Genomic DNA, 21803 nt, shown 5'->3' with positions numbered 1-21803 from the left:
TTTCCTATACATTCTGCGTGTTGCATGTGAACAAGTACTTATACATGTTCTAGCGATGACCATCGCTTTCCCACTCTGTGCCCGTGTTATGTAACCATTAAAAGAATGAAGTGGCGTGACTTCAGCTCAACGGCAAGAGGGGGAGAAGGACAATTCGGTCATTCAAGGTGAACTTGGTTACTCTTTGTGGTCTGATAGCTCTTCCAACGGACGTTTTTGTTGAAACGCAACCTACGCTCCAGTTATAAGTATAAAACTGGTCAGGTATGTACGTGTGTATTCCTATATCGTTACGTAGAATTACAGGGATTTCTAGCGATTTAAATCTATGCCCATATCATCTCACATTCACTCTTTCGTCTTGCGCCTAACCTTCAGACACTCAACTCCACCTTCGCAGCCCCTTTAATGGCCCGCTGAGATTTTTCGTCTGCCAACGCGGGTTCCACCCAGTCCTTCAAAAACTTATCCACCTGCTGCGGTGCCCGTCCAATAAAACTCTTCGGGTCCAACAGCTCGTCCAATCGGTCCTTGATCCCACCGAAATAAGGGTCCTTCTTTACCCTTTCAATCAAATCATTCTCCAACCCCAACTGTTTCACCTGATACGCTGCTTCATGTGACAACACCCTAATCTTCTCATGTGCCTCTTGACGATCTCCCCCAGCTTTAACGATCGCCATGATGATGTTTTCAGTAGCCATGAACGGTAATTCCTGTGCGATACGCCTTGAAATAACGTTGGGATAGACAACGAGGCCTTCAGAGACATTTTGAAGTGTGGAGAGGACGATATCAGCAGTCAAGAACGCCTCAGGGAGGGTTATGCGACGATTTGCGCTATCGTCCAGAGTACGCTCAAACCACTGGACGCTAGCAGTCATGAGAGCGTTTTGGTGCAAGACCATGAGGTGACGGGCGAGACTGCAGACTCGTTCGGAACGCATGGGGTTACGTTTATAGGCCATTGCGGATGAACCGATTTGAGTTGATTCGAAGGGTTCTTCGATTTCCTGAATTAAAAACACTCTCCGTTTATCATACGGTCCACGGTCAATTGTGATAAACCCTTACCTTGAGATTGGCCAACAAACGAATGTCCGTAGCGATTTTATGAGCAGTCGCACCCAGCGACGCTAGGGGCGCCAAAATATCAATGTCGACCTTTCGGGAGTAAGTCTGCGAGGTGACTGGGTACGCATACTCAAATCCGGACAACTCAGTTACCAAACGGTCGAGTTCTTCCACCTGCGAAGGTTTAGAAGACGTAAACAAAGGAGGAAACGAGGCCTAATCTCTACCTTTTCATGGTCACCGTCGAACAGCGCTAAGAAACTTGCCTGCGTGCCGGTGGTGCCTTTTAGACCTCTGAAACCGATATCTTCGCGTGCTCGTCTGAGATTCCTAAGGTCCCAGAGGAGTTCCTAGTGTGCGCATATCAGTTGATAAGAGAGAAAGAGAAGAATGTCCTGATACGTACCTGAATCCACAAGGTAGCTCTCTTTCCTACTGTAGTGAGCTGCGCTGGTTGAAAGTGCGTGAACCCTAAAGTGGGCAGATCTCGATATTGTGCGGCAAAATTGGATAATCGAGAAATGAGGACGGTCAGTGAGCGGATGAGGTAGTCCAGGCCATCTCGAAGGAAGATCAGGTCTGCATTACTGTGCACGAAGTTAATCGAGCGTAGACGCTTGATATCTGGTGTTCACTCACTCGGTGACAAAGCACGAAGTTGCTCCTAGGCTAAAGGTAAACGAGGATTCACAGTCAATTGCTATTCAGAGACGAAATAAAAAAAACGCACTGAATGATTCCCGCTGCTGCGGGTGCGACCGTACCAAACGTATGAACGTGGGCCATAACGTCGTGACGCCGCTTTTTCTCTTCCTGTGCTGCAATTGCAAATTGTTCTGGATTCAATTTCTGTTTCGGAGATCGGTAAATGCCATTGCTTGTATTGAGTATATATAAAAGGAATTTGTTACAGCTCACCAAGTTCGCCTTCATCTGCTCGATTGCCTCATCGCTGATCGGTAGTCCAAGCTTCTTTTCCGCAATTGCAAGGCTAAGCCACAGTTTTCTCCAGGTATAGAATCTGTTCTGTTCGCTATTGGTTCCGAGTTTCACGTTTGCACGTAAAAACCTACCGAAGGAGAGAACAAATGGGCCATTTCGTCGCTTGCATATCGGCTGAAAACAAAGTGAGGATAGGATTAGATCGAGGATAGAAATTCAGGCTACCATACCTTGAGAGCGGAGTCTGGTATGTGTCGAAACTTTCCATGGTGAAGGAGTCCAAGATGTTCGAGCAGAGGTTCTAGATTCGAGTTTCATTCTTATTCGCGCAAATGTGTGCTGGGCGGCCCGGCCGCTTACTAATGATTAAGTAGGGCCAAAGCAAAGCTCGTTCTACTCATGATCAAGTACTTACGCCTGCACATACAAATGTCCATAAAGTCCACGCCACAAATAGATCGTGTCCGACATTTACATTAATAACCATCCAGAGAAGATCATCGCCAATCCCACCATACTGTTCGGAGTCGTTGAAAATGCTCCTGAACTTCCTGGTACAGGCAAAAATTTGGATGCATCCTCTTTCTGTTCCTCCGACGTTTCCTAAGATTGATAGATATGCGTTAGCACAAGCTCTAGATCGAAACAGGGATGACTTGCCTTGAAAGCGACTAAACCTACAATGACACCCAAACCGAAGAATACGAATGCTATCAAGAGCCAAATTACACCCCAAACTGTGGACGATGTAAAGAAAAATGAATGACAAGGTTTAACATGATCAAGTCAAACATGTTAACCTTGAGAAGGGAAACATCCGCAGATCTTGGCGAAGGCAGAGGCGTCTGAGGTGTTTACTTTCCGAGCAATGGTATCATCTTATAACAACGGGACCAATGAACAGCGTAAGAAAACAGAAGAAGCCACGACACGGGGTCCACGTACCTACAATATCCCACAATGCGTACATGCACGACATTACCCCAATAAATAGAACCTGCGTTTAGGTATTCAATGTCCATTAACGGCTATGTCCGATGCAGAACACTCACAAGATATCTCAGCGCAACCCCCCCTGCTACGAACCAGAACAAGACAATAAGACCAGCCATTCCCAGAATAAGCACCCAAGTTAGCCAATCCTTCCTAGCCCACCATAGAGTGAAGAGGAAAAACACAGCAAGGACTATGCTGGCTATTTTGCTGGCGTTCGTGTTGAATCCACAAGCGATAAGACATGCACCGATGAAACAAGAACCGATGTAACCAGCTGGGAGAGTGATCCAAGATATTCCACCGGACATTTTTGTTACACCACCTTCGTCGGCTGCAGGAAAATGAGCATTGAGATAAGATTATCCACGGAAAGAAGAGCGACCACGTACGATCCAGTTCTATGGCATGGATGCGAGCACAGGTCAAAACACCCGCAAAAGCATGGCTCATCTAATCGGTATGATTTCATCAGTTTCGATTTCGTTGTCCATGTTCGGGAGGGAGACCAGCATACTTCATGAAACCCGACTGTCAATAACCTTGAGGATGGAAGGTCACTGCAGTTCTTGTAACGAACGTCTTTGGAACATACTTGAAGGGATAGACTGTTGGATATGATCAGACCTTGGACTAATTCCGAGCTCGAGAGCGACTCACTGATCCAGCTTAGAATTGGCACATGCCTGTTTCGAATTAACGATACTGAGCTTTATTCTGCACGAATACACTCCTCACCATAGTATGGCAATCACAACGATGTAACAACCAGCAACAATCAGAGTCGTACGCTGAGTCGGATTGGGAGTGACCCGTTCTTGGAAATCGCGTGCGGCGAGAAATAGGTTTAAAGTCGTTGAAGTGTCATTCAGAGCAGGCATTCTCGTCGTTGATGGTGGAAGTGGTGGGAAAAGGACTAAAAGCCAAGTCCGCAGCAGCCCCGCGAGCAAGACTGGTTTTGCTGATCGCCGCAAATGTCAACCGATCGGGCTGTAACTACTCGTTTTGGCCGGCACTCCGATCACAGTGTAAATGGACCAAATTTAAGATCTATATGTACCGAAAACCTGCCCAAATTAACCGAAAAGTATGTCCAATAGAGTCGCATCATCTTCATGAAACGCTTCACTGGACTCCCGGTAGGTATCGTCAAACATGCCCCAAACAACCCCTTCCGAGATATAACCGCCTCCAACATTTTGAGTCTCCAGCCAAATCATCCTCCTGGGCCTCTATCCGTGCTCATCAAGATTTTGTAGTCTCCTTTTCATGTAATTCCTGTGCACTCGCCTCTTACTGCGGCTCCTCGTCGACGAGTGGTTGCGATCTTGGATGCAACATGGCGCAAGATGAACCCGACAGTCTTCGACCCCATGCACCGCTCTTCACATTTGTGGTTTTTTCAGGGGAGACTCGTCGCTTCGACAAATCGATGTACCCTTCGCTTCGAGTGAGTCGCGGACGATTTCAAGTTGATATGGCTATTCTCGACGTACCCTTATCAACGCGCAGCATAACAACGACTTCATTCCTGCCCACACGAATGAGCTTTTGAACGGATCTTATACGCCTTCTTGAGAGTTCAGAGAGAAGCATCATTCCCTCAGTGTTATCGTATTCTAGCTGAAAATTATTGTTATAAATGTGTAATGAGAAAAAAAGCATCCCAGCATCCCCGCAATCTGACGAACTTGCACCATGACAGGTTCATCAACTCCTGGGTACTTTTGTTCATAGTACCGCATCGTTGAGGACAGACAATTAGGGACGATGGGTGGATTGGGAACACGGTTGACCGTTGAGGGCAACGAGTCAGAATTTTTTCAAAGTAATTGCACCTCCTGCTCCTAATGACACTGCCTCTGAACTCACTCCGAGTCACCCATCATCAACCCTAGTGGCAAGAGCATACATTGGCATTGTAAGTAAAACGTTTTTATAAAAGTATTCAAGGGCGATTCTGCCACGAAAGCTATCACACGGTTATACAGGACTAAGCACGGAGTCTGCGCGGTCAATTAACCAGCTCCCAATTTCCGTCTTTCGTCCACTGAGCGGTGTGTGTACTGTCTCCTTTGCCATAAACAACCGTCAAAGCGGGGCCGGAATAGTCTGCAATGATCGTGCTGGTTTCCTGATGCTGTCCAAACCAAAGCACCACGGTCTCGACCGGCAAGATACTGACGTGAAAGCCATGTTCAATAGATTTGCTGACGAAGAAGGGATTCGAAAGAGCAGCTCCTGGCTTGGTTGGGTCCACGGAGTAAACGGCTGCGGAAAATCGGAGGTTGGGGTCGTTGTTGGTGAGCGTGAACGCCTTGCCTGGAGCAACAGTGCCCGAGGGGTTGCTGATGGTGCCCGTCTCGCTAATTTCGATCGACTGGCCGTACCCGATGGGTTTCACCGTTGTGGAAGCTGAGACGAGGGTACCTGGCTGTAACATCCGATAATCAATAACGTTGATATAGATTCAGAGACGTCAAGGTTAGCTCACCTCCACAGTTTCTGACCCAGCGATAGCGTAGACTGGTTGCCATTTGAAGTTGTTGGTAGCAATGTACTTTGAATTACTCTTCCAAATCACGTTGGCTTTGGCTTGACCATCAACCAGCTTCGCAAGGAAGAGGTCGTAGCCCTGTTTCTGAAGGTAATCGACTTGTGCCGGATCGATATTGACGTTGAGAGTGAGCGACATCGCAAGTGGTAGAAGTGAGCAAGTTTGGCTATGCGAGGCTGGTGTAGGAAACTGATGAGTTCCTAGGAGGCTACAGCAGAGCCCTTTTATACTGCTCTCAGAGGCACTTGAAGAATGTACGGTCTGTCAAAGCACCCGAAAGGTCGGGTTATTCGGCAGATGGCCTAGTGACCAACTAGTTGAAGAGACTGTGCCAGAGCGGAGGTTACTGTCTCCGACGTCCAAAACAATCCTCGCGAGGTCAGCTAGAATTTTGACACGTCCCACAGCAAATAGAAACGATACCTGAGGCCGCCTGAATAGGGAATGTGAAAACAGCGAGGTGGATTTTGGGGGACAACCGTGAAGAATATTTCCCGTCGACCCTACTCCTCGCTACCCAGCAATTTCTTGTGATCACTGGAGAACATCAAATCTCGTACCTCCCCCAGGCGTAGAAAGAATGGTTCATCGGCCCCAAATCGGCCTGACCCACGCCACTCTTTCGCTCGTTTCCTCGCCACTGTCATCGATTTCTCTCATCGGAAGCCTCATGACATGGCTGCGACAACTTGAATGCTGGAATTTTTCCACTTTTCACCAGTAGCTCATCTTCTCACTGTGGTTCTCGATGTTTGGATGCATGCATTGCGACTTGAGGTTCTGGCCGGTTCGTCTCCTCTAGTTCTTAGAGCTGTCTGTCTATTTCGTGGGCCCAATTCTTCACGCAGAGGGGTTGGGCGTACGTAACGAACCACTCCGAAGCGCAGACTTCAAGTCCACTGTCTAATGTAGGTCAGAATCGACTCCCTCTCAAGACTCAATCTCTATGATCAGGTCAGATGTATTCGTAAGAGCAGAATTGCATGCGTTTTAGACTCGAATCCAGCAGCGACGCACGATGTGGGGCATCTGCCCATCACCACTGGCAACCGCTTTTGAACGACCGTCTTCAAAAATTTGACGCAGCGACCTGGCTCGAGTCTACATGCGTTCGTCGTCTTTTGACAGAGTCCATCCAAATCTGATAATACTGTTCGTCGCTCTACCAGGTCCTAGAACTCGTGTGGTAGCCATCAATAGAGTTACAAATCGCTCGACTCTCGCACAAACCTACCCTCGAAAGCAAGGCGAATGTGCGTTTGGAGGATTGCTATCAAGATCTCGCGCATGACTCGACCCTAGAGCTCCGCCGACTGGGACGGCGATCACGAGAAATTGCTGGATACCGAGTAGGGAGATTGAAACGACGAGAAATATTTTTCACGAGGGGTCCCCAAATCCATCTCTTGTTATCACATTCATATTCCGCCGTGGTTCTTGACATAGGACCTGGGTGAGATCTTCCTTTGCAGGCAGGGCTGTTCTTCCTTCAGGTATCGTTTATGTTTGCTGTGGGACGTGTCAAAATTCTAGTTGTTGAACCTCAAATCGGGACCTCGCGAGGATTGTTTTGGACGTCGGAGACAGTAACCTCCGCTCCACAGTCTCTCCACATGTCTATGTCCCATTGAAAACTCCACTTGATATTAGTGCTCTACGATGCGAACGGATGTGGCGAGTCCAGGCAATTCGCTGGCGTTCAATTCTAGCCATTGTGCTGTGATATGGTGTTGAGGGACGTTCTCACATATCATGGAGTCGACAGTCATCCCCATCTGTGAGCTTCCATTCCTTCCATTGAAGAACGGTCCCCGGTGCCCCTATGGTGTATGGTGTCTTGACAGAACAATTCTCAAGCGTGTCTAGAAAACCTTCCGCTCTCTGTTGAACTAGTGGCGTCCTCACATGTCGTCGCCGTATGTGAGTCAATGATCCCTGTGCAATCCTCAATAGCCAACTCTCCGAGGTGATCTGATCGCAGACTTCATAGCCGCGTACATGCGTCTATGTGACATACCCCAAATGCAGCCTTGACATCGACATCGAAGAAACGGACCCATTGTGTCCCTATGGTGCGCGGTGGTCTTGAACATCCGACTAGTTGAAGTCTCCACAGCTCGTACTAGCGGAGAGAGTTGTGATATTATCCGGTTCAGGTTCGAGCGGTTCTGCACGGTAGCGTTCTTCGTCGCGATTTGCTCTCTGCACCGCCATAGATATTCCCTCCGATGGCGCTCTATTCATTTGACATGCTGCTGCGAAGACTGGTCAAGTATCGAATCAAAGATGCTAAGTTGACTGCGATTGGTGGGCAGATGACTTTGGTATGGTCCTTTCTTTACTCACTAGACTTCATGACACTCATCTGCAGATCCGAATCCCTCACTGCGACACAGGTTCCGGGGAAGCTGGCCAACATCCGTCTCTGAGTTTCTTCTCCGGCCGCATTTTCGAATCCCGTCCTCTTTCCATCATGTCTGCACCACCTGAAACACCTTGACTCCGATCTGGTGATAGTATTCCCAGTGGAATCCTCCTGGGTGCCAGAGTCACAGGCGATTAGTACGCTACCCTGAGAGGGACTCGACGCACCTCTCAACATCTCTTGAACACCAAACCAAGCAAGGACAGAGTTGCAAAGGAGCTATCACGCCCGGGATACATCATCTTCTCTTCGTCGTCCTCGCCCCCTCGTCCCCTGACACCCCTGCGTTTTCTTGTCCTGCCTTTGCCATGAGCTGAGCAAGATCCTGTTCGTCGGTCTCGGAAACTGCTTTGAGCTGTCGGTTCGAACGAATTAGTACGAAGTATGCCAAGATTTGCTTGATCATGCAATTCACCTTCATCTTGATGACTAGGGATCCACTTTCTTCTTCTATGGTACCCTGTATTGACTCGATGCCCGTTCGATTCGATCGACAGCAGCGTACTGGGATTTCAGTAGGATCAGGTTGGATAATTCGATGGGTATGTTTCGTACCTTGTCAGTGGCGTTTGTACCAAGGACATACAGAGAAGGGGCCACCAGCTTCATTTTGGTGGGAACTGCTTCACTGCTTTTCTTCTCGCCAGCCCGAGGAGCCTTCTTGATCGCGTCGATGCCAGCAGGAGTGTAACTCCTCACAAGTTACCTCGATATCGGCTCGAAGCTTAATGGGCTGAGGAGTTAACCGACGAGCAATAGTCGCCGTCAGGACTCAAAAACCTTCACATCAAGGGTTGAAAAGGCAGTTTCTGGTTCCCTAGGATTATCCGTGAGCTATACTTCACTTCTAGGGCTGATTTAATGCCAACGTACGTCAGGATAAGTTTGGAGGCCTCGTAGGGGTAACCATAGGTCTTCCCTAGCGGCCAGGCACTCTTTTTGTACAACATTTCCAGCTTCTCTTCATCATTTTGTGAGGAATAAGGATTCGCGTCTTCACCCAAATCTTCCTCCTGAGCCTCTTTCCGTACTCATCGAGATTTAGACTCCTGTTCTTGTGATTCCGATCTCTGTGCGCTCGTCTCTAACTGCAGCTCTTCGTCGACGCAAGTGGTTGCGATCCGAGTCTTGAACACGACATGGCGCAAGATAGACGCGACAGTCTTCGACTTCATGTACCGCTCTTCACCTTTTGTGATCTCTTCAGGGGAGACTCATCGCTTCGACAAATCGATGTACCCTTCGTTTCGAGTGAGTCGCGGACGATTTCAAGCTGATTCTCGACGTACCCTTTCCCTTATCAACACGCAGTACAACAACTTCATTTCTGCCTACACGATTGAGCTTTTGAACGGATATTATGTCTTCTTGAGAGTTCAGAATCATTCCCTCAGGGCTTCTATTCTAGCTGAAAATTATTGCATCAATGAATTAGTATAAATGAGTAATGAGAAAAGCATATCAGCTTGACGTACGCCCCCATCTCCGCAAACCGACGCCTTGCACCATGACAGGTTCATTAACTTCCGGGTACTTTTTGTCCGTAGTAACGCATCGTTGAGGAACAGGCGAGTAGGGACGATGGGTCGATTGGGAGGATAAGGTTGTAACCAAGATAATTTCACCGCCACCATCGACTCTTACTCTCACCGTCATCCTCAGGCCTGGCTCTAGGATTCAACAAGTACTATCCACGCAACTCCGACGGAGAGAAGCATGACGGTCTCGATTCTTACAGAGGTTGGTCGCAGCCTCCTGGACTTGCCACCAAGCTCACCTCACCCTTACCAGGCAAACACGCGTTGGGCGGCAGAGCACGTAAGACTGACCGAGGCATTCTAATTGTCAGATATTGAACTCCGTGCGTATCATATGCTCGAAAGGCGAGGACCAGCACTCACATCAACTTTACAGTGGGACAACAACCACATCGAGATGGATGTGCGCTACAACGCCGAAAAAAGATAGGAAACTATTCCTCGACGCCTATGTTGTCTTTCCGATGAAATCCCCACGGATCCCAAGGTCAGTTTTCGGCTTCAATTGGATCCTACCGTACTCAGCTAGACTCCGCATCCAGAATACACGTTATGTCGTTGTCTCAGGAGCGAGGTAGAACGATGACAGAGAAGAATGGAAGGTTCGTCATACACGGTAAGTCAGATCAGTCTGTAATCCTTGGCCCGTTGTGCTCACAGACAATGTGGAGATACTGATGAAAACCGGAGAACGTGGGCTGCGTTGGAAAAGTCAACTGATGCTCAGAACCACTATAAGAATGTGCAAGTCCCGCGTCTGGAGTCTCTGTTGGATGTTTCAGAGCAGTGCAACTCAAATCCGTACGCCCCAAGGACTGATATACTTTCCCTATAACTCTCAAATTGGCTGAGGATGATGAAAGGGCGGTGAAGAAGGCAAATGATCAATGGAACAAAGCACGTCAGGAGAAGCTATCCCTCGAGAGCCAACGTCGCAAGTTACCACCCACCGCGACATCCATTACCGCTGTCATGCATTCGGACACATGCGTCCTCGTCGCGCTCGTCCGGTGTCGCCAGCTTTAGCGTTCGCATCCTGAACAATGCCGCTAAACAGTCCGCGAAACATAAATATGGGTAGAACGCCTTCACAATTCGAAAGATAAGTCTGTGGGAGGTTGTGCCATCACAGGTCTTTGACATCAGCATGGTACGTCGAACAGTTTTTTTTTTCTCCGACTTTCCGCACGAACTAATCAGTCTTGGCCGGTGACCCTCAGCTTGGCAATCTTACATGATCAAGACTGGAGGTACTTACCCACTTCGCATACATCTTTTAGAAACTCACAGGATCCCACCTGTTCGCCTTCCCACTGGAGGTAACCAGAAGAAGGCTCAAGCCCTTCGGCACAATTCGACAGCACTTTTAATGCCTTGTGAGCAGGTGTGAGTTTGTACAGTATGGCGACTTTATAGCGAGGTGGCGCTTACTATCAGCTTTTGTCTATATGAACATTGGGATTATGAGTAGGGTTAGGCTGTTGAGTATTGTTATTGCTCACTCCTGCGGGACGCTCTGAAGTGTAAATATGTTTGAAGGAGCTATTCTTCTGACGTCTCCCGATTGAGATGTCTCCTTGATGTTTTTCAGATCATCGACCAGCTGCCAACCCTCCTCTTTCGTCCACTGAACAGTGTGTTTGGTTTGTTCCTTGTCATAAACAACCGTAAAATGGGGGCCGGAATAGTCTGCAATGATCGTGCCGGTTTCCTGAGCCTGTCCAAACCAAACCACCACGATGTTGTCGATCGGCGTGATCTCGACGGGGAAGGTTCTTGGAAGAAGCCCGCTGATGTAGAAGGGGGTGAGAGGTGTACCGTCTGGCGTGGCCGGGTCCACGGTGTAAACGACTGCGGAAAAATTGGTATTGGGGTCTTTGTTGGTGAGCTTGAACGCCTTGCCTGGAACAGCAGAGCCATCGGGGTTGGTCATGTTACCCCACTCGTTGATCTCGATCGACTGGCCGGGCTCGATGGGTTTCACCTTCGTGGAGCCTTCGACGAGGGTGCGTACCTGTAACATCCAACAATCAACGTTTGATGTCGGCCCAAAGACGTTCACTGTCAGTGTCAAGGTTAGCTTACCCCCACAGATACTGACCCAGAGATAGCGTAGACCGGTTTCCATCGGAACCTGTTCGCATAAGTGAAATCTGGATGACTCTTCCAAATCACGTTGGCCTTGTCTCGGCCACTAACCAGCCTCGCAAGGAAGAGGTTGTAGCCTTGTCTCTTCAAGAATTCGATTTGCTCCTCAGAGTCGATAATGACTTTGAGAGTGAGGTCGGACATCGCAGGTGGTCGAAGCGAGCAAGTTTGGCGTGTGATGCTGGTGAAGTTGAGTTTACAGCAAACGAGATACGAGCCCTTTTATGCTCTCAGTTCGATCAGGAAGGTTATCACTGCCTCGGCAGCAAGAATGTTGCACGAATAAATCTCGATAGCTTTCACAGCTTTCTTGAGCGTTGATGTAGTGTTTATAGAAGTATTCAAGGCTGATTCGGAGTCAAGACGCGACGAAAGCTATCACATGGCTATACAGGACTAAGTACAGACTCTGCGCGATCAAACAACAAGCTCCCAACCACCTTTCGTCCACTTAGCGGTGTGTGTACTGTCTCCTTCGCCATAAACAACCGTCAAAATGGGGCCGGAATAGTCGGCAATGACCGTGCTGGTTTTCTGAGCCTGTCCAAACCAAAGCACCACGGTCTCGAGCGGCAAGATATCGACGGTGAAGTCTTTTCCAAGAGATTTGCTGATGAAGAAGGGATTCGAAAATTCAGCTTTTGGGTCGGCTGGGTCCACTGCGTAAACGGCTGCGGCAAAATTGGTATTGGGGCTCCTATTGGCGAGCCTGAACGGCTGGCCTGGATTGACCGGGTTCGTGGGGTTGGTGATGTTGCCGTCCTTGTCAATCTCGATCGACTGGCCGTACCCGATGGGTTTCACCTTCGTGGAAGCTGAGATGAGGGCGCCTGGCTGTAACATCCGATAATCAATAACGTTGATATAGATCCAGAGACATCAACTGAAGGTTAGCTCACCTTCACAGTTTCTGACCCAGCGATAGCGTAGACTGGATGCCATTGGAACGTGTTGGAAGCAACGTACGCTGAATTACTCTTCCAAATCGCGTTGGCTTTGGCTTGATCCTTAACCAGCTTCGCAAGGAAGAGGTCGAAGCCCTGTTCCTTCAGGAATTTGACTTGGTCCTCATCGATATTGACTCTGAGAGTGAGCGACATTGCAGGTGGTCGAAGTGAGGAAGTTTGGCTGTGTGAGGCTGGTGTAGGAGAGTGATGAGATTTGGGAGCTACAGTAGAGCCCTTTTATACTCTGAGAGGCACTTGAGAGTGCATGCACTTGACAGCGTACATAGGTGGATGTGACATACTCCAAGTATAGCTTCGACATCGACAATGGACACTGTCACACCGCGGTGCACGGCGAGTCGATCGGTAGTATCATTCGAGGCACAATACTACCCGTAAACCCTTCGTCTGACATTAGATAGCGGGGTCTCGCCCTAGACCAGGTCCTCCCAGTAACTTGTAAGGCGTAATCCCGAATGTTTGTGAATGTCCCAACTCTGACGTGCTCACATATACAAGGTGGATAGCGAGCCCGAGGGGCGAGGGTGTGTACATATGGCCTATTGTCGATTAAAAGTCGAGTGTTGTTTCCCGTGAATCCCTCTAGTCTCCTTGCGCACGAAAAAGATAGCCGCGAACGGTCAATTTTTTACAGGCACAATGCCCGTCATGTCCGGAAAACCTTATATTTTGGACATGGGGTCAGAATATTTACAAATTACAAAGGCAGAAACTGGCGAATTAGGGTGCACGTGGAGAACACTACAATCCGCCAAGAATTGAACAACTGGCGCAATTAGGATCTGCAAGTTAATTTCATGAGAATAGGCGAGAATTTACCGACGACAATTTTGAGAATTCACTGAAAATTCGCCCTTGAAAGCCCACTGGCATCGCTATCCATCGCTTAGTATACTATAAGTGGAAGTCAACAGTGTAGCTACTAGCTGTATCTTGGTTGAACGGCCCTGGGCCTGAAACCAAACCGAGGCCGAAACTTGCCGAACGACCTGAATTTACGACCTTGAAAGCCGGCAAATCCACTCGGTTCCGAGGTTTCCGACGCACGGCCCGCCCTGGGGGTCGACAGGACCTGAGCCCTATCCGGATAGGAATGGGCGAGATTTTAGGGATGCCGGAGCCCCATCCGGGTAAACCAGGCCAAACTTTCGCCAATCCCTGGGCCAGTTTTCCGAATAAAAACAGTCCCGCCTATGCCTGAGCCCGTCCGGATAAAGTGAAGGCCAGCCGGTGATGCCGATTTATCGGTAGACTCGCGTGTACACTGTAGGGCAGTTAGCTCCGTCCAGCTCAGTATGGAGATTCAAATATTCAAACCTTTCTGTTCATATTTACAAAAAATTATATTATATAAGTAGATGCCTACAGTCCGGATAAAAATTTCCTTTTGGGATCCGAATAAAAGTCGGGGGTCCGGACTCAGGCATTTAATTAGGGCTGCCATGCCCGGGGCTCGGCTCTTGCCCCAGAAACTGCACAGCCACACTGGACAAACCGAGGTCGGGCCGTTCCGACAGGATCACGAGCCAAACCATTTGCCGTGTGGAGTTGAAAAATCCGTGTTCAACACCCTTCTCCTTCAATTGTAGTCATCGATTTCAGGTTCTCATCGGAGCCTGATGATTCCTGACATGGCTGCGACAGCTTGAATGCTCACTTTCCGCCAGTAGCTCATCTGCTCACTGTGGTCCTCGGTGTTTGGACTTGATGCATGGTTGCGACTTGAGCTTCCGGCCGACTCGTCTTCTCTAGTTCTTGGAGCTGTCTGCCTACTTCTGTGGGCCCAATGCTTCACGCAGAGGGGTGGTATTTGGTTGGGCGCAAGGGGACCAACTACTCAGCGCAGATTACAAGTCCACTGTCTAATGTAGTAGGTCAGAATCGCGACATGACTCCCTCTCAATCTCTGTGGTCAAATCAGAGGCATTCGTAAGAGTAAAATTGCATGCGTTCTAGACTCGAATCCAGCAGCGACGCACGATGTGGAGCCCTACCCCTTCACCAGCGTAACCACTTTTGAACGACCGAATTCAGAACTTTGACGCAGCGACCTGGCTCGAGTCTACATATTGTCTACATATGTTCGTCGTCTTTCGATGGGACTTCTCAGATCTGATAATCCGTTGCCAGAACCTCAACATGACTTTCAATACACAAATACTTGTGTGGTAGCCATCGATAGTGGAGTTAAGGACCTAGTTTGCAGCACAAAACGAAAAACAAGGCGAATGTGCGTGTGGACCATTCTGCTGGATTGCTATCAAGTATCTGTTGGTTCTGGCTCGGATAGCGCGCATGTCTCGAAACTAGAGATCCACAAAAATTTGCTGGGTAGCAAGTAGGGAGATCGAAACGATGGAAAATATTTTTCACGGGGGACCCCCGAAATCCGCCTCACTGTTGTCACATTCATATTCCGCCGTGGTTCTTGACATGTACCGGTAACAGGACCTGACTATTGTGGAAATATGGAAAGAACTCTATATTTTGTGTAGGCTTTACATCTGGTTTATATACTAGTAGTCCATGTACCTAGAATGTTCTTGTATGTACTGTGTTCTGAGGAAGATGAGTAAGTAGCTGAGTAAGAAAGTAGGAGAGAAATAACCAGAATATTCTAATAGTTGTGTTTGCGCTTGCCGGAGTTGCTGGTCAACTCCATTGATCTACAACACTGACTGCCCTGCCTGCAAAGGAAGACTTCATTCGGGTACCTATTGATCCTATTTGCTGTGGGACGTGTCGATGATAAGAGGGGTGGAATGGGTGCGAATTGTCGGGAATTGTTCGTACATTCCAGGAACGAACGTGTTACGTCGTGATTCGTGAACCAACTCCGGCCGGTGGATTCCGCAATCCCCGCAAATACTAGATTTTGTCTCAATTCGCTGTTATATATAGTAATTGTGGCGTTCTCACATATCAAATCGTCCTAATCTGTGAGCTTCGATTGCAGAAACGGTCCCCGGTGCCCCTATGGTGCCTGTTGGTCTTGATAGAACGTTCAACTCACTCAGACAACTTTCACAGCGTGTCCGGAAAACCCTCTCTGTAATTGAACGTCGCATCCTCACATATCATCGCCATTTGTGAACCTGTCAATGGTCCCTGCGCAAACCTCAACAGCCCGCGACGATCTGATTGCAGGCTTAATATATGATAGCGCACATGTGTGTATGTGACATACCCCAAATATAGCCTTGAGATTGATATCGAGGAAACAGACCATGGTACACGGAGGTCTTGAACACCCGACTAGTCGCGGTGCAGAGCTTACGTAGTACGTGTAAGGCCGCGTAGAAGTGGTCAAGCTTCAAGCTTCAAGGGTCGATTCGGAGTCAAGGGGCGACGAAAGCTATCATATGGATATACAGGCGTACTGTAAGTACGGACTCTGCGCGATCAATCAACCTGCTCCCAAGTGCCGTCCTTCGTCCACTCAACGGTGCGCTTGCTGTCTCCATTGCCATAAAAAACCTTACAACTGGGGCCAGAATAGCCTGCAATGATCGTACCGGCTTCCTGAGCCTGTCCAAACCAAAGCACCACGGTCTCGATCGGCAAGATATCGACAGAGTTGAAGTCTTCTTCAAGACCTTTGCTGACGAAGAAGGGGGCCAGGTCAGCTCTTGGCTTGGTCTGGTCCGCGGCATAAACGGTTGCGGTGTTGTTTTTGGTGTCTTTGTTGGTGAGCCTGAACGCCTTGCCTGGAGTGACAGGGCCCGAGGGGTCGGTGATGTTGCCGTCCTTGTCAATCTCGATCGACTGGCCGTACCCGATGGGTTTCACCTTCGTGGAAGCTGAGACGAGGGCGCCTGGCTGTAACATCCAATAATTAACGTTTCAACGTTATGTCGATTCAGTGACGGTCACTGCGAAGGTTAGCTCACCTCCACAGATTCTGACCCAGAGATAGAAAAGACTGGTTCCCATTGGAACTTGTTGGAATAATAGAACGCTGATTTACTCTTCCAAATCACGTTGGCTTTGTCTTGATCCTGAACCAGCTTCGCAAGGAAGAGGTTGAAGCCCTGTTCCTTCATGACTTGGACTTGGTCCTCATCGATAATGACTGTGAGAGTGAGCGACATTGCAGGTGGTCAGAGTGAGGAAGTTTGGCGGTATAAGGCTGATTTAAGAGACTGGCGAGTTCTTGAGAGGTTACAGCAGACCGTGACGAGATGGGACTCATGCGAGCCCTTTTATACTTGTTAATCTATTGGGAACCCCAGATTTGACAGCTCCACCTTTATAGATTGCACTGGTGATAGATGGGCGCATCCGGAAAGTGACTACGGTGCTCACCTATGTAGTACATAGTTCGGGTAGCCCTGTGCCGCGCGGAAGTCGAATGGGAGTCAATCCTCAAAATGCCTGACTGGCCCGATTTTATCCGTTTCCCAAGAAAGGCATGTACCTAAATACACGTCTTTTTTTTCATGTATGAATATGAGAGAGAAAACTTGTGGTGAATAGTTTCCCTAGAAAAATATTGAATCAGAGGGAATTTTAATGTAGAGGCAAACATGCTCACCAATTTTCAGACCTTGCAAATTACAAGCTGCGAATTGATCACGACGCGTGCCCGAGCTGCTTATCTTATCGTGTATCATGTGGCGAAGGATGGCACTAGCTGATCACCACGAATCTATGACACTGCCACTTACATCCGTCTCCCCACCTTGGTCTGTAAAAAAGACAATTTTTGTGGAACATGACGGCGAAGAAAGAAAAACCGATACACTCACTGTAAGCCGCAGCCTCTTTATACCAGTCTTCAAAGCTCATTCAATCGTAAGTATTGCAGGATCGACCGCAGGCGCCATTGAAGCGTGAGTGCGAACCTGTGCGAAATCTCAAGGAAAAATAAATAAATGGAATATTGGTCCAGCTTCGTGACTTACCCTATGGAGTTTGTGAAGACGCGTTCACAATTTGGGGGCAAGGTGAGTACTTCGAGCATATCCTACATTTTTCTCCCAATAATCATACGTTTCCCAGAGACAAAATCCCATGTCAATCATTAGAGATACCCTTAAAACACAAGGCGTAACGGGCCTCTACTCAGGATGTATGGCTCTAGTAGTAGGGAATGCTGCAAAGGCTGGAGTGCGATTTGTCAGTTATGACCATTTCAAAGGAATGCTCGCGGACAGCCAGGTGCGCATTCAATAATCAATTCTTACTCCGATCAAGTTCTCATATGTCTGTGAAGGGGAAAATAAGTGCACCGCGGAGTCTTCTAGGTCAGTGTGGCTCATGTAAAGGGAAGGGAGAAGGTCTGACAATCGCGACCAGCCGGACTTGGTGCAGGAATGATGGAGGCTATTTTCGCGGTCACCCCTTCAGAAACAATCAAGTCCGTCTCTCTAATCTCCATACTCTCCTCCCGTTTTGACTCTTGAGAAGGACAAAACTCATAGATGATGCACACCGGCCAAACCCTCAATATCGTGGTTTAATTCACGGTACAGCCTCGATCGTCAAACAAGAGGGAATCTTTGGGATATACCGTGGACTGTTCCCGGTTGTAAGGAAGGTGTAGTTTCTCCCAGAGACGGGTCTAACACAGGACTTTTCCCTAGTAGATGATGCGACAAGGCGCCAACTCGGCTGTTCGTTTTACGACTTACTCGACATTGAAGCAGTTTGTACAAGGGACCGCTAGGCCTGGGCAACCGCTGCCCAGTACTATCACGTTTGGGATTGGTGCAATAGCAGGGTTGGTTACCGTCTACACAACGATGCCGCTGGAGTAGGTGCACTTCAGCTATACCGACAAAGTACATCTAATCCTACCAATCTTCCCCGCTAGTGTCGTGAAAACCCGTATGCAGTCCTTGGAAGCCAGAGCACAGTATAGGAACTCTTTCCATTGTGCCTATCGGATCTTTACAGAGGAAGGTATCCTACGCTTCTGGACAGGAACAACGCCGAGACTTGCTAGACTGGTCGTAAGTTACCACCCCCCTCTCGTGTGCCGAGGATTTATTTTCTTCTCTAGTTGAGCGGTGGTATAGTCTTCACCACATACGAGAACATTATCAAGGTAATAGGTGGTCGTTCACCGTAGCTTTTTAGCTCTGTTTGCGATATGATCAAGTATTCGAAGTAACTTGGACTAGTGGACGAAGTACGATCATGTTCGTTTCATAAACACCGCGAGCGGTAAACGATGGCAGCGTCCTTTACGTTACAAAGCACGACTACTCAACTGATAAGACACAGTGAGATAAGATACGCGTATGCTGAATAAATAGGTGAATTCAACACAATACAACACGGCGGGGCTAACTGGAAAACATACCTGAACCTAAGAGCCAAGAATGTTTTGAACAGAAAACATCCACATTTACGCCAACAATGAACGGTCCCAAATACAACATCAACACCTTTCGTCGAGTTCTCCACGACGTTAACACCGCGCCTTCCACTGATATCCAACATCTTCCCCTCCCCTTCCCCCACCCCGCCCGACAATCCAAGGATGGACGGGGCTCCAAAGAGCCAGCAATACCGTCAGATGTCTTCGTCATCAGAGTAAAACTCGTCTTCTTCTTCATCTATTGTTACAAGGTTGCTGAAATCAACCTTGTATCGGAGTAAACCGCCGATACCACCGAAGCCCTTAACGAATTGCGCGCCCTCTTGCGAACGATTGGTAATGAACTCCAGGTTGGCGCCGAACTCCTTGTACTTCTCAGCGAACCACTCCAGAAGAGGCTGTGGTTCCTCTGCCTGCTCCATCTCGAGACCGGTAGACTTATCCATGAATTTCTCCCTGTCTTTCTCTTGTTCCTTGTTGGCGTAAACAACAGTCTCCTCTGGAGTCAAGTCAGGAAACCAAATTGAAGACCACAGACAAGGCTCATACCTCCGGCGGCGTTACGAAGAGTGTAACGAGTCATGTCGAGATTCTCCCAGACGACGAGTGTTTCAACAGCACCAAGCTCGAGTGCTTTGAGGGTATCGTCGATACCGAAACAATACTTTCCGGTATCCTGGCTGATTTCATCAAAGTACTTCTGAATAAGCTTCTTCTCCTGAACGAACTTTACATTGGCCAGTGATTCTGCGGCGAGTTCGATGGCCTATGGTTTACATGTTACCCCGGCGCAGCTTGACATATGAGGGGAACAAAAACCATACCTGATTGAACCCGTTTTCTCCACCGTAACTGACATCGACAACCTTGATGACCTTGGCCGAGAGACGAAGATCGAACATGTCACTTTGACTCAACTCTGTCTTGAAATCCGCGGAACCGGCCAAAACGAGTCCGGTGACATTGACCTTGTCGTTGGTAATGAAATGCTGAACCGCTAATTCAGCAACTTTCCTAACATAGTTGTGGCGCTTCTCATCTCGAAGTCGAGAAAAGCGAAGGGCAGATTGACCACCACGTCCGTGCTTCTTGGGAAGATCCACGGTGAATTTATGGACGACTTCTCGAGTGTTGCCAGAGAGAGTACCAAATAAGGTACCATTACCGTCCATGACGATAAAGCCAAATCGAGAATCTGATTCAAGGAGTTCGGAAAGCGCTTCGGTGTGGAACTTGTTATCACAGAGATAAAGAGATCTGCAAAGAGAATTCGTGAATGATTACAAGTGGTGAATGATAATGGGAACATACGTATTGATTGGTTTATGTGGTTCAAAATCAAACGAAACCTTCTTTTCTTTTCCTTCATCAGTTAAGATCGTTCCAACGAAGAGCACGAGGCCGTTCGGAGGCACACGATTATATAGCTTTAGACGTTGCTGAGTACTGGTAATGGCTGCCAGTACAGAAAGACGGTTGACTCGAGACTTGATATTGGATGCTGTACCGTATTCCTGCGTTAACATAGCTGAAGCCCTGGAAATTTGATCCTATCGAAAAAAGCTCAGCCAACACCGCATACAACGATCTGGAGAAATCGAGACCAACCTTGGGTGGTAAAATGAGGCTGATCATTGAAGTACCAGCCCTAAAGATGTAACAGAGGATAATCAGCAGAACTGGTATTTGAGATCGGTTGTGGACGTTACCCTCTAGCAGAGTCAAGACTCTTGATGAGTTTCTTGACTTTCCACATTTGGATATTTTGCTCTGCAGCATCTGGCTGTTGACTCATCGTACACTCTAAGTCGAAAGTATACACAGAGGAACGAGGCACAAGAGGTCTTTTGAAGTGATGGAGGGAGAGAAGGAAGAAAGAAAAAATCCTGTACAGTCACCACGTGCTCTCCAACCACCATCCTTAACGCCAATCCCAACTTAACGGGTCGATATGAGCACTGCCAACGGCCCTGCTCGAAAACGACTCAAGTTGACTTCGGAAAACAGCTCAGCTCAAGCAGCACCTATTCAGAGACCAGCAGAGAAGCCTGAGAATGAGAAGGAAACGTCAGCATCCCACAAAAAAGGCAAAAAGTCAACGTCAACGCGCAGAAGACTGGTGGCACCTCGACCATTTCCTGTGGTGGCGAAGTCTGTTTCGGCCACTGGCCCTCGCTCAGGTCACCACGAGAAAAAGAATTACATCTCTATAACGCGTAAAACTTCGTTAAGTACATATATGCGACGGTGTAAAGACCTTGTTCTGAAGAATGGGTGCGTTTCAGTGTCAGATGGCGTTTCTAAAGCTTCCCATTTAACACTTGCTACAGCTACAAGACGTTGTATCTGAGTGCCATGGGTGCCGCTATTCCACATCTATTGCGACTGACATCCGCACTCCCTCCAATATTACCTTATGCGAGCAACGAGATTCAAGCAGAAGTAACAACGTCGACCACTCAAGTTATGGACGAAATCATTCCGGATGACGAGGACGAGGATATTGAATTTGATAAGAGGAGCAAATCGACACTTATGGCTACAATCAAGATCCGTGGAGGCGACCAGTGCCACCCGCCACCGGACTCCACAAAGTCGAAGAAAAGAAAAAGAGGCACAGGTGGTAGTATGGCAAAGTGTCAAGATGCAGAAAGCGGCTCCGTTGCAATGATTGTGCTGGAGGAGCCTGAACAAGTGGATATGGAGATGGTTTGAGAATGTTATCATGGCGGTGAACAAGCTTCCTTTCCTCACTCCAGCGTGTTATTGAATCCACGTACTTAGGACTCCCAGGAAGACGACACCGCCATTACGATTCAAATTGACCATGAGG

General features: G+C 48.3%; 10 protein-coding genes across 11 annotated transcripts; 3 read left to right on the top strand and 7 right to left on the bottom strand.

The window, feature by feature from the left end:
• Positions 1-374: 374 nt before the first annotated feature.
• ADE13 (adenylosuccinase ade13) lies at positions 375-2284 on the bottom strand (the record flags this gene model as incomplete). The annotated part of the gene is made up of 9 exons (XM_043159330.1): positions 375-1013; positions 1075-1248; positions 1302-1424; positions 1481-1661; positions 1714-1743; positions 1805-1923; positions 1993-2100; positions 2148-2190; positions 2247-2284. 9 exons carry the CDS (start codon positions 2282-2284, stop codon positions 375-377), a joined length of 1455 nt encoding a protein of 484 aa, XP_043002930.1.
• A 39-nt stretch (positions 2285-2323) lies between these two features.
• On the bottom strand, positions 2324-3967 carry E1B28_002410 (uncharacterized protein). The gene is made up of 10 exons (XM_043159329.1): positions 3748-3967; positions 3670-3695; positions 3605-3617; positions 3527-3551; positions 3402-3462; positions 3069-3343; positions 2962-3013; positions 2817-2894; positions 2677-2753; positions 2324-2619 (listed from the first exon to the last, which is right to left on the bottom strand). Exons 1-10 carry the CDS (start codon positions 3888-3890, stop codon positions 2488-2490), a joined length of 882 nt encoding a protein of 293 aa, XP_043002929.1. The 5' UTR covers positions 3891-3967; the 3' UTR covers positions 2324-2487.
• A 1056-nt stretch (positions 3968-5023) lies between these two features.
• Positions 5024-5704, bottom strand: E1B28_002409 (uncharacterized protein; the record flags this gene model as incomplete). Its single annotated transcript, XM_043159328.1, has 2 exons — positions 5024-5443; positions 5504-5704. 2 exons carry the CDS (start codon positions 5702-5704, stop codon positions 5024-5026), a joined length of 621 nt encoding a protein of 206 aa, XP_043002928.1.
• Positions 5705-9620: 3916 nt separating this feature from the next.
• Positions 9621-11010, top strand: E1B28_002408 (uncharacterized protein). The gene is made up of 8 exons (XM_043159327.1): positions 9621-9731; positions 9783-9852; positions 9906-10016; positions 10072-10145; positions 10201-10330; positions 10393-10679; positions 10750-10779; positions 10849-11010. The coding sequence occupies exons 3-6, from the start codon at positions 9931-9933 to the stop codon at positions 10553-10555; spliced, it is 453 nt and encodes a 150-aa protein (XP_043002927.1). The 5' UTR covers positions 9621-9731; positions 9783-9852; positions 9906-9930; the 3' UTR covers positions 10556-10679; positions 10750-10779; positions 10849-11010.
• Positions 10383-11821, bottom strand: E1B28_002407 (uncharacterized protein; the record flags this gene model as incomplete). Its single annotated transcript, XM_043159326.1, has 3 exons — positions 10383-10730; positions 10788-11543; positions 11615-11821. The coding sequence occupies 2 exons, from the start codon at positions 11819-11821 to the stop codon at positions 11028-11030; spliced, it is 723 nt and encodes a 240-aa protein (XP_043002926.1). The 3' UTR covers positions 10383-10730; positions 10788-11027.
• A 170-nt stretch (positions 11822-11991) lies between these two features.
• Positions 11992-13037, bottom strand: E1B28_002406 (uncharacterized protein). Its single transcript, XM_043159325.1, has 2 exons — positions 12577-13037; positions 11992-12511 (listed from the first exon to the last, which is right to left on the bottom strand). The coding sequence occupies exons 1-2, from the start codon at positions 12775-12777 to the stop codon at positions 12095-12097; spliced, it is 618 nt and encodes a 205-aa protein (XP_043002925.1). The 5' UTR covers positions 12778-13037; the 3' UTR covers positions 11992-12094.
• A 2898-nt stretch (positions 13038-15935) lies between these two features.
• E1B28_002405 (uncharacterized protein) lies at positions 15936-17259 on the bottom strand. Its single transcript, XM_043159324.1, has 4 exons — positions 17180-17259; positions 16951-17126; positions 16536-16892; positions 15936-16464 (listed from the first exon to the last, which is right to left on the bottom strand). Exons 3-4 carry the CDS (start codon positions 16734-16736, stop codon positions 16048-16050), a joined length of 618 nt encoding a protein of 205 aa, XP_043002924.1. The 5' UTR covers positions 16737-16892; positions 16951-17126; positions 17180-17259; the 3' UTR covers positions 15936-16047.
• Positions 17198-18770, top strand: E1B28_002404 (uncharacterized protein). 2 transcript variants are annotated; one of them, XM_043159322.1, is made up of 10 exons: positions 17198-17394; positions 17445-17477; positions 17537-17591; positions 17647-17805; positions 17861-17891; positions 17944-18004; positions 18055-18175; positions 18234-18400; positions 18461-18599; positions 18650-18770. In XM_043159322.1, the coding sequence occupies exons 1-10, from the start codon at positions 17360-17362 to the stop codon at positions 18716-18718; spliced, it is 870 nt and encodes a 289-aa protein (XP_043002922.1). In that variant the 5' UTR covers positions 17198-17359; the 3' UTR covers positions 18719-18770. The 2 variants fall into 2 exon arrangements, with proteins under 2 accessions (XP_043002922.1, XP_043002923.1); XM_043159323.1 differs by having other exon boundaries at positions 18234-18599.
• Positions 18771-20868, bottom strand: ERF1 (translation termination factor eRF1). The gene is made up of 7 exons (XM_043159321.1): positions 20680-20868; positions 20579-20618; positions 20282-20520; positions 19795-20227; positions 19520-19736; positions 18953-19469; positions 18771-18893 (listed from the first exon to the last, which is right to left on the bottom strand). Exons 1-6 carry the CDS (start codon positions 20763-20765, stop codon positions 19165-19167), a joined length of 1320 nt encoding a protein of 439 aa, XP_043002921.1. The 5' UTR covers positions 20766-20868; the 3' UTR covers positions 18771-18893; positions 18953-19164.
• Positions 20869-20921: 53 nt separating this feature from the next.
• On the top strand, positions 20922-21685 carry E1B28_002402 (uncharacterized protein; the record flags this gene model as incomplete). The annotated part of the gene is made up of 2 exons (XM_043159320.1): positions 20922-21244; positions 21301-21685. 2 exons carry the CDS (start codon positions 20922-20924, stop codon positions 21683-21685), a joined length of 708 nt encoding a protein of 235 aa, XP_043002920.1.
• Between the last annotated feature and the right edge of the window lie 118 nt (positions 21686-21803).

This window comes from Marasmius oreades, chromosome 10 (genome assembly GCF_018924745.1).
Source record: "Marasmius oreades isolate 03SP1 chromosome 10, whole genome shotgun sequence".
Lineage (NCBI taxonomy): Eukaryota > Fungi > Basidiomycota > Agaricomycetes > Agaricales > Marasmiaceae > Marasmius > Marasmius oreades.
This window is presented reverse-complemented; position numbering and strand designations above follow the sequence as displayed.

Bases quoted from the DNA above. Each gene is read 5' to 3' on its own strand.
- E1B28_002410 (XM_043159329.1), bottom strand. From the start codon at position 3,890: ATGCCTGCTCTGAATGACACTTCAACGACTTTAAACCTATTTCTCGCC. The intron at 3,696-3,747 runs GTGAGGAGTGTA...AATTCGAAACAG, and splicing joins GTTGTGATTGCCATACTATG to GCATGTGCCAATTCTAAGCT. The intron at 2,754-2,816 runs GTTAACATGTTT...CATCGTCCACAG, and splicing joins CGGATGTTTCCCTTCTCAAG to TTTGGGGTGTAATTTGGCTC.
- E1B28_002408 (XM_043159327.1), top strand. From the start codon at position 9,931: ATGTGCGCTACAACGCCGAAAAAAGATAGGAAACTATTCCTCGACGCC. The intron at 10,017-10,071 runs GTCAGTTTTCGG...CTCCGCATCCAG, and splicing joins AAATCCCCACGGATCCCAAG to AATACACGTTATGTCGTTGT. The intron at 10,146-10,200 runs GTAAGTCAGATC...GACAATGTGGAG, and splicing joins TGGAAGGTTCGTCATACACG to ATACTGATGAAAACCGGAGA.
- E1B28_002406 (XM_043159325.1), bottom strand. From the start codon at position 12,777: ATGTCGCTCACTCTCAGAGTCAATATCGATGAGGACCAAGTCAAATTC. The intron at 12,512-12,576 runs GTGAGCTAACCT...CGGATGTTACAG, and splicing joins CTGGGTCAGAAACTGTGAAG to CCAGGCGCCCTCATCTCAGC.
- E1B28_002405 (XM_043159324.1), bottom strand. From the start codon at position 16,736: ATGTCGCTCACTCTCACAGTCATTATCGATGAGGACCAAGTCCAAGTC. The intron at 16,465-16,535 runs GTGAGCTAACCT...TGGATGTTACAG, and splicing joins CTGGGTCAGAATCTGTGGAG to CCAGGCGCCCTCGTCTCAGC.
- E1B28_002404 (XM_043159322.1), top strand. From the start codon at position 17,360: ATGACGGCGAAGAAAGAAAAACCGATACACTCACT. The intron at 17,478-17,536 runs GTGAGTGCGAAC...ATATTGGTCCAG, and splicing joins ACCGCAGGCGCCATTGAAGC to CTTCGTGACTTACCCTATGG. The intron at 18,600-18,649 runs GTAAGTTACCAC...TTTCTTCTCTAG, and splicing joins CGAGACTTGCTAGACTGGTC to TTGAGCGGTGGTATAGTCTT.
- ERF1 (XM_043159321.1), bottom strand. From the start codon at position 20,765: ATGAGTCAACAGCCAGATGCTGCAGAGCAAAATATCCAAATGTGGAAA. The intron at 20,521-20,578 runs GTTGGTCTCGAT...TTTTTTCGATAG, and splicing joins GCCTCATTTTACCACCCAAG to GATCAAATTTCCAGGGCTTC. The intron at 19,470-19,519 runs GTATGAGCCTTG...ACTTGACTCCAG, and splicing joins TCTTCGTAACGCCGCCGGAG to AGGAGACTGTTGTTTACGCC.